The sequence below is a fragment of the Physella acuta genome, unplaced genomic scaffold, assembly GCF_028476545.2.
Source record: "Physella acuta isolate Inbredline_101_S28 unplaced genomic scaffold, ASM2847654v3 ptg000018l, whole genome shotgun sequence".
NCBI lineage: Eukaryota > Metazoa > Mollusca > Gastropoda > Physidae > Physella > Physella acuta.
The window spans coordinates 22409-32257 of NW_026731538.1; the positions used below are offsets into that span (position 1 = coordinate 22409).

At 42.0% G+C, this 9849-nt stretch overlaps 1 protein-coding gene across 1 annotated transcript in view; it reads right to left on the reverse strand.

Annotated features, from left to right (window-relative positions):
• The window catches only part of LOC131939459 (proton myo-inositol cotransporter), a gene marked incomplete at its 3' end in the record, with an annotated part of 30455 nt that extends 22403 nt beyond the window's left edge, over positions 1-8052 (reverse strand). Inside the window, 1 exon segment of the mRNA XM_059297765.1 lies at positions 7887-8052. Coding sequence (XP_059153748.1) covers positions 7887-7987 — 101 coding nt within the window.
• Between the last annotated feature and the right edge of the window lie 1797 nt (positions 8053-9849).

A 9849-nucleotide genomic window follows, 5' to 3' on the forward strand; every position in this document is an offset into this window, starting at 1 on the left:
CATTTGGAAAATTTCTATGGCCAAATATGTGACATTGTAATGGCCTAATATAAGACATTTTTGATGGCCTAATATGGGACTTTGTGATGGCCTGATATGGGACTTTGTGATGGCCTTATATTGGACTTTGTGATGGCCTAATATGGGACTTTGTGATGGCCTGATATGGGACTTTGTGATGGCCTTATATTGGACTTTGTGATGGCCTAATATGGGACTTTGTGATGGCCTAATATGGGACTTTGTGATGGCCTGATATGGGACTTTGTGATGGCCTTATATTGGACTTTGTGATGGCCTAATATGGGACTTTGTGATGGCCTAATATGGGACTTTGTGATGGCCTGATATGGGACTTTTTGTGATGGCCTGATATACGACATTGTGATGGCCTGATATACGACACTGCACTGAACAAAAGCCTTCTCAACGTGCAGGAGACCGTGACGTCACCAAATGTTGTGATATGGCAGAACTAATTCACGCATGTTTAGTTTTTGCCAAGTTGTCACGTTCCAACGTGTCACAATTTGAATCACATTAATTACAATAACATACAATTCTACTCAGTGGCGTAGCGAGGTCGGGTGTCACCCGGTGCGGCACTTAGTGGTATCACCCCCCAGAGGCGTAGTGACCCTTCCCGGGGACAAACTTTCAAATTTTCGATTTGCACCCCCTCCCCCTCAAACTTTCGATTGCATCCCCCCTCAAGTTTTTCTCTATATATTTTGCTATTTTTTGCCTTGGTGTTACCCCCTAAATGGTGTTACCCGGTGCGACCCCCCCCCCCCCCCCTCGCTACGCCTCTGATTCTACCTTATACAACAGCTTTAGTCTAAAGTTCAAGTTTAGGACCACTATTGTACTGTTTCCCATATTATTCTAGAAATTTCTATTATTTTCACCCACTTTTTCTGGTGCGTCACCCCCCCCCCCCCATCCCTAACTCTGAAATCCTTATTTTACGTCACAGAATATCATAAAAAGCATTTTCGGTTATGTTAATATGTCAGAATATTTTGGGCAGTATATGTCTCAGTCAGCGATTTTATTAAATCGTCAAAACTTGGGGCACTTAAATGTACGTTGAGTATTAGCAACAGAGTTTCTTCCAGGCATCTTTTCGGGGGGGGGGGGGGGACGTAAGCCCCCCGAAAAAAGTCTACCGCCCCCCCCCCCCCCACCCGAACAAAATGAAATTTATATAGAAAATATATACTTTTAACAGTGTCCGCCCCCCCCCCCGAAGAAAGTCTACCGCCTCCCCCCCCCCCCCCCCCGAAAATTTCAAGTGCCCCCCCCCCCCCCCCACTCCCCCGGAGAAAAAAGTCTGGAAGAAACACTGATTAGCAAGTCAAAAATTAAATAAATAATTTTTATTTTCTAGTCCAACATTAAGACCAGAGAGAAAACAACCAGAAACTTAAAGAAACCATTTGTTTTTATCAGAACGTAAAGGTTAAAGAGAAACAAACGAACACTAAACTGATTTTTTTAATTTCCAAGATAAGTAACAGCGAGAAACAAATCAAAAGCAGGGGCGGAACTACAGTGCCGCCAGACCCCGCAATGCGGGGGGGGGGGGCCACGCCATTTAGGGGCCCCTAGCCGACCATAATAATTTTTATTTATAGTTGAAAATAAAAAAAATTCTTGCATTTTTGACTTGACGGTAATAGCTTTTGTCAATTACAAACAGATCTACTAGAGTTGTGATGTTATACAGTAGCTAACACATGCTGTTGCGTAAAAAAAAATATGCCTGGGCTGTAGAGTGAAAGATAGGAAACGTTCAAAACACTTCCATCACTTATTTCCCTTTTTTAAATAGTTAAATAGGGGTGCTCATAAGCTCCTTTTAATATATTTGTACTAAACAAATAAAAAAGCAATTACTCCTCTTAATTATTATTTTAAAAGAAATACAAACTAAAGACTGACATAGCATAAAAAGGAAATATATTTAAAACAAATAATATAAATACGAAAAAACATAAAAATAAACATATCACGAGAAACCATTTCACATACAAAGTTTTCACATTTTATTTTTTATTTTTTTTTGACCGGCAAAACCTTTAGTTTACTAGAGAATCGGCTGTATTACAGAAACAAAAAATTCAAAACAGACTAATGCACACACACACATGATCAAACCAGAAATAAGTATCCAATGTTTGTGTTCCGTGTTTGTATGTATATATATATATATATATATATATATATATATATATATATATAGGAGGGGGGCCCAGAAATTTTGTTTGCGGGGTGGCCCTTTTTTTCTAGTTCCGCCACTGATCAAAAGCATTTTTTTTTCTCCAAAGGAGACACGTAAACAAATGTTTGTACAGTGTTTGAATTATCTCTCTCTAGATCAGAACGAGGCAAATCCCGCATTTTCCTGATCAGACGAGACGACGGCAGTCTAGGACTGGGCATCGCTGGCGGGAAGGAATACAACACGCCGGTCATCGTACTGGAACCCGGAAATCAGGGCAGGTCTCAGGTGTGTAGGTCAAGGTCGTTTTGCGTATTTCGTCATGTCTCTATAGGCCTACATCGTTATGATATAAACCAGGGGTCTCCAAACTGTTCAGTCCGAGGGTCGCAGTAACTATCAAATTTCAGTTCGGGGGCTAGTTAATTCCAAACATGTCTTTGATTTTTCTGGGCAAAGTTCCTCAGCCATCACCAAACAACGTTTTTTCCGTGGACAACAGAGTTTCTTCCAGGCATCTCTTCTTCCCTGTGTAGCCTATGTGTGTGTGTGTAAACACGATAACTTAAGTACCGTTACAGCTAGGTTGATGAAATTTCATATATAAGTATTATATCAAAATCGTAGATCCGTATCAACTTTTGAGCGATTTCCGACAACCGGAAGTGGTACTTTTTCTACTTTGAATTTTTCAAAAGCCTATAACTTGAGTACTATTTCAGATAGATAAATGAAATTTCACATGTAAGTAAAAGATCTAATTCTCTACCTTCTGTTAAATTTTGAGTAATTTCCGTTGACCGGAAGTAGTAATTTACGCTACTTCCGATTTCTCAAAAAACTAATGTAAATTTTTAAAGTACTAATAATATTGCGCACTATTACGCACATTCGGTTTTGGTGCTCGCTTGGTGCGCAATTTTTTTTTCTACTAGATTTTATTCTATTTTTAAAAGTAGTAAACAAAAATCATGTCTATATTCCGAGTTGACATCCCACGTAGTGTTATATTAGAATATTCGAGAAAGTTTAGGGGAGATCACTCCCGGTTTATTAAGAAGTGTGTTTAGTATAACCGGAAATAGGAAAACATCAAATACATCCCATCTTAAGTCAAGCCCATCAAAAAATCAGTCAGGTTTTTACAACCACATTTATTTTTATAACATCGCACCAGATTTTTTAAATATTGTATACAACATTTGGAAACTATTCACGGTCGCTTCCTTTAATCCCCAGGGTCTCCGGGTTGGTGACGTCATCCTTAGCGTCAACGGCACGGACTTCAGCAACATTACTCACGCCGAGGCCGTGGTGGTCATGCAAACAGCCTGGAACGTCATCATGGTCGTCCAGCACCAGACTGACCACACAGGTAACACTAACTGACCACGCAGGTAACACTAACTGACCCCACAGGTGACACTAGACTGACCCCACAGGTAACACTAACTGACCCCACAGGTGACACTAACTGACCCCACAGGTGACACTAACTGACCACACAGGTAACACTAACTGACCACACAGGTAACACTAACTGACCACACAGGTAACACTAACTGACCACACAGGTAACACTAACTGACCACATAGGTAACACTAACTGACCACGCAGGTAACACTAACTGACCACACAGGTAACACTAACTGACCACACAGGTAACACTAACTGACCACACAGGTAACACTAACTGACCACACAGGTAACACTAACTGACCACACAGGTAACACTAACTGACCACACAGGTAACACTGACTGATCACGCAGGTAACACTAGACTGACTACACAGGTAACACTAACTGACCACACAGGTAACACTAACTGACCACACAGGTAACACTAACTGACCACGCAGGTAACACTAACTGACCACACAGGTAACACTGGACTGACCACACAGGTAACACTAACTGACCACACAGGTAACACTAACTGACCACACAGGTAACACTAACTGACCACACAGGTAACACTAACTGACCACACAGGTAACACTAACTGACCACACAGGTAACACTAACTGACCACACAGGTAACACTAACTGACCACACAGGTAACACTAACTGACCACACAGGTAACACTGACTGATCACGCAGGTAACACTAGACTGACTACACAGGTAACACTAGACTGACTACACAGGTAACACTAACTGACCACACAGGTAACACTAACTGACCACACAGGTAACACTAACTGACCACGCAGGTAACACTAACTGACCACACAGGTAACATTTGTAGTAGACCACGCAGGTAACACTAACTGACCACACAGGTAACATTTGTAGTAGACCACACAGGTAACATTTGTAGTAGACCACACAGGTAACATTTGTAGTAGACCACACAGGAAACATTTGTAGTAGACCACACAGGTAACATTTGTAGTAGACTGACCACGCAGGTACATTTGTAGTAGATCACACAGGTAACACTGCCTGTAGACTGACCACACAGGTAACACTAACTGACCACGCAGGTACATTTGTAGTAGACCACACAGGTAACACTGCCTGTAGACTGACCACACAGGTAACACTAACTGACCACGCAGGTACATTTGTAGTAGACCACACAGGTAACACTGCCTGTAGACTGACCACACAGGTAACACTAACTGACCACGCAGGTAACATTTGTAGTAGACCACACAGATAACATTTGTAGTAGACCACACAGGTAACACTGCCTGTAGACTGACCACACAGGTAACACTAACTGACCACGCAGGTAACATTTGTAGTAGACCACACAGGTAACATTTGTAGTAGACCACACAGGAAACATTTGTAGTAGACCACACAGGTAACATTTGTAGTAGACCACACAGGTAACATTTGTAGTAGACCACACAGGTAACTCTTCCTGTAGACTGACCACACAGGTAACACTTCCTGTAGACTGACCACACAGGTAACACTTCCTGTAGACTGACCACAAAGGTAACACTTCCTGTAGACTGACCACACAGGTAACACTTCCTGTAGACTGACCACACAAGTAACACTTCCTGTAGACTGACCACACATGTAACACTTCCTGTAGACTGACCACACAGGTAACACTGGACTAACCACACAGGTAACACTGGACTAACCACACAGGTAACACTGGACTAACCACACAGGTAACACTGGACTGGCCACACAGGTAACACTGGACTAACCACACAGGTAACATTTGTAGTAGACCACACAGGTAACGCTTCCTGTAGATTGACCACACAGGTAACACTTCCGGTAGACTGACCACACAGGGAATATATGTAGTAGACCACGCAGGTAACGCTTCCTGTAGATTGACCACACAGGTAACACTTCCGGTAGACTGATCCCACGGGTAACATTTGTAGTAGACTGACCACACAGGTAACATTTGTAGTAGACTGACCACACGGGTAACATTTGTAGTAGACTGACCACACGGGTAACATTTGTAGTAGACTGACCACACGGGTAACACTGGACTGACCACACGGGTAACACTGGACTGGCCACACGGGTAACACTAACTGACCACACAGGTAACATTGGACTGACCACACAGGTAACATTGGACAAACACACAGGTAACACTGGACTGACCACACAGGTAACACTGGACTGACCACACAGGTAACACTGGACTGACCACACAGGTAACACCAGGCTGACCACACAGGTAACACCAGGCTGACCACACAGGTAACACCAGGCTGACCACACAGGTAACATTGGACTGACCACACAGGTAACACTGGACTGACCACACATGTAACACTGGACTGACCACACAGGTAACACTGGACTGACCACACAGGTAACACTGGACTGACCACAGAGGTAACACTAACTGACCACACAGGTAACACTAACTGACCACACAGGTAACACTGGACTGACCACAGAAGTAACACGGACTGACCACACAAGTAACACTAACTGACCACACAGGTAACACTAACTGACCACACAGGTAACACTGGACTGACCACACAGGTAACACTGGACTGACCACACAGGTAACACTGGACTGACCACACAGGTAACACTGGACTGACCACACAGGTAACACTGGACTGACCACACAGGTAACACTGGACTGACCACACAAGTAACACTGGACTGACCACACAGGTAACACTGACCATACAGGTAACACTGGACTGACCACACAGGTAACACTGGACTGACCACACAGGTAACACTGGACTGACCACACAGGTAACACTGGACTGACCACACAGGTAACACTGGACTGACCACACAAGTAACACTGGACTGACCACACAAGTAACACTGGACTGACCACACAGGTAACACTGGACTGACCACACAGGTAACACTGGACTGACCACACAGGTAACACTGGACTGACCACACAGGTAACACTGGACTGACCACACAGGTAACACTGGACTGACCACACAGGTAACACTGGACTGACCACACAGGTAACACTGGACTGACCACACAGGTAACACTGACCATACAGGTAACACTGGACTGACCACACAGATAACACTGGACTGACCACACAGATAACACTGGACTGACCACACAGGTAACACTGGACTGACCACACAGGTAACACTGGACTGACCACACAGGTAACACTGGACTGACCACACAGGTAACACTGGACTGACCACACAGGTAACACTGGACTGACCACACAGGTAACACTGGACTGACCACACAGGTAACACTGGACTGACCACACAGGTAACACTGGACTGACCACACAGGTAACACTGGACTGACCACACAGGTAACACTGGACTGACCACACAGGTAACACTGGACTGACCACACAGGTAACATTGGACTGACTACACAGGTAACACTGGACTGACCACACAGGTAACACTGGACTGACCACACAGGTAACACTGGACTGACCACACAGGTAACACTAACTGACCACACACGTAACACTAGACTGACCACACAGGTAACACTTCCTGTCATTGTGCGGGTCACAACTTTCTATTCCTCGCAATATCCGCTGCCACTATTGTTAAATAGCCGGGGTGCAGTGTTTCTTTCAGATTTTTTTTTCTCCTTGGGGGTGCACTTGATCCTATCCGGGGGGGGGTATTATTCAGGGGAAGTGGGCGGACACTTTTGTTACAATTATGTAACGGTTTTAGGAGTTATATTTTGTTCGGGGGAAGGGGGGTAAAGTGCTTCAAGGGGAGGTGTACCCTACACCCGAAGTGATACTTGAAAGAAACCCTTCCACGGAGGGAAATATTTATTATAATGACCGACGCTGGAACTTCAATGTATAGTTACCTCTAGCTCGTGGATCCAGACTCGTATTAGCCTCGAATTGTAGTCAAATTTAGACCTTGTGTCTACTCGCTACATATTGTTCTATTTCTCTTGGCGTTGATGTTGAAATGTGCGGTAAAAATGTCTAAATAAAGCGAGGTTAATTCATAAGTTATTCCTAGTAACTATCATCAAGAATCACCAACAACCATCAACTACCCGAATGACTATTTTCCTTATGTCTTTTATCCAAATTTCAACTGTCGAAATGTTGGTCTCCCATTTGTTGTGTTCCCAAAGAGTCAGTACCTCGAAAGCTAAGAGCCTAAAAATACTTGGAACAAACTTAACAAAACCCAATAAAAATTTATTAATTTTTGTTAAAAGAAATTGGTACCTGTTATCTTTCTTGCCAGGAATCGTCACACCGTGCACAGATTCCATGAAGATGTGATATTTATCGTTGGATGTCTCTGTTTCCGCTTTCCCAGAATTCATTGTAGACTCGCTTTGAAATTTGTTTTTTTTTAATGCTTCACAACTCCCAAATCTTTCACGTGATGTTTCTTTAAATGTAGAATAAAATGTCACTTTATCGCTATTTATATCTACATGCCCCTTGTGATAACGTCATTACGTCATTATTTTTTTTTAGACATTTTATTTTTGACTTGTAATTAAATGCGGACGCACAAGTAGACACTTTCTCGGTAACGTTCACACATTTAACACTGGTAATCACATCTAACCCGACATGCTTCAAATACGTTTTTTGTTAAATTACCGAGTTTGAAATAACAGTTTGTGATTTACACTACACAATAAAATAACAACTAGGTCGATTCGTCATACTTGCATATTCTCAATATTTTAACACATCAGTATCCTTGTACCAGCTCTTGTTATCCAATTATAACATACATTAACTAGCTCCAAATATAAATCTACTGTAAAACATAGCCCCAAGGGATAGTGTTCTTATCGATAATACGAACTATATTCCTACGAGCCGGCCCGCGGCATAACATACGCCGCTATTTAGTCTAATATATAAAGCTCAGTTCTGTATGTAATGCATATGTTTGTCGCTGGTCTTGGATGGATTAAAGTGTTATAATATTATCGTGCGCATTTCTCTAAATTTATGAGTTAAAAAATTACTATTGAAAGTGTTGGGAAATAATTTTCATTTTTCAAATTATAGTAATAATTGTCGGCGTGTTCATTAAACACAAGTTTTAAAAAAAATATCATCTTTTACAAAAATTCTAATTATGTCTTTATTTAGTCCTATAGCATTTACTTCCCTTTGATAAATTAGGAAAACACAATTACTTCCCTTTATAAAACCATTGAATTTTTGGACAAGAATTTACTTTTTAATTACTTTGTTTTGGTGTTGGGAAAAAAATAATTACATAATTAGCGGGGATTGATCAAGTGCAAATGTTGTAGGTATTTTACGGATAAGCTTGGAGTATTATAATTGTTCATCAAATTGAAACAGGCGCGTTCGTTTAAGTGAGTGCAAAAGACTATGAATAAGTTGGGGTACTATAGTCGTTCATTAAGCTAAAACAGGTGATTCCGCCCCGGGCGTTTATGTTCGCGTTAGTGTTTTCTTTGTGTTTAGGTGGGTTTGCGTTAGTGGTTGCGTTTTGATTTGGTTCGTTTTTGTTCTTTCTTTTTTCGTTTTTATTTGTGTTTTTTTGTTTGGGTTTGTATTTGTGTTTTTGGTTGGTTTTGCGTTTGGATTTGGTTTGTTTTCGTTTGCTTTTTCGTTGTTTTTTTTTGTTGGTATTGGTGTTTGTGGTTGGGTTTGTTGTTAGGTTTTTGTTTTCGTTTGCTTTTTTGTTTGTTTTTTCTTTGTGTTTGTATTGGTGTTTGTGGTTGTGGTTGGGTTTGTTGTTAGGTTTTTGTTTTCTTTTGTATCTGTAATTGTGTTAGCGTTATGTTTGCGTTTTGTTGTTTTGGTTGGTTGTGGTTTGGGTGGGCAATGCCGGGTTTATGATGATTACTAAACACACAGGTAATAGTCTTTAACAGAAAGGTTTTTCACAGAAGCCAGAGCAGGGCCTGGCCGGGACGGCTAGTTGTTTCTAATTTTCAATAATTCATAATTTGTGAATTCGACAGTACCAACGCTGACACTGAAAATATTTCTTTAAAACACTATAAGTAGCTCGTTAAGGACCATAACCCCCCCCCCCCCTTCCTTCCCTCCCCCCCCTCCTCCCCCCCCCCCCCCCCTACGTTTAAAATCGTTGGCTCTGCTTGTAAACATTTAGAGTGAACACAGCTCACTAAAACCATGTAGGGGTGGGGAGGTAGGGAGAGCGTTTGCAGCTTGTTTTCTAACG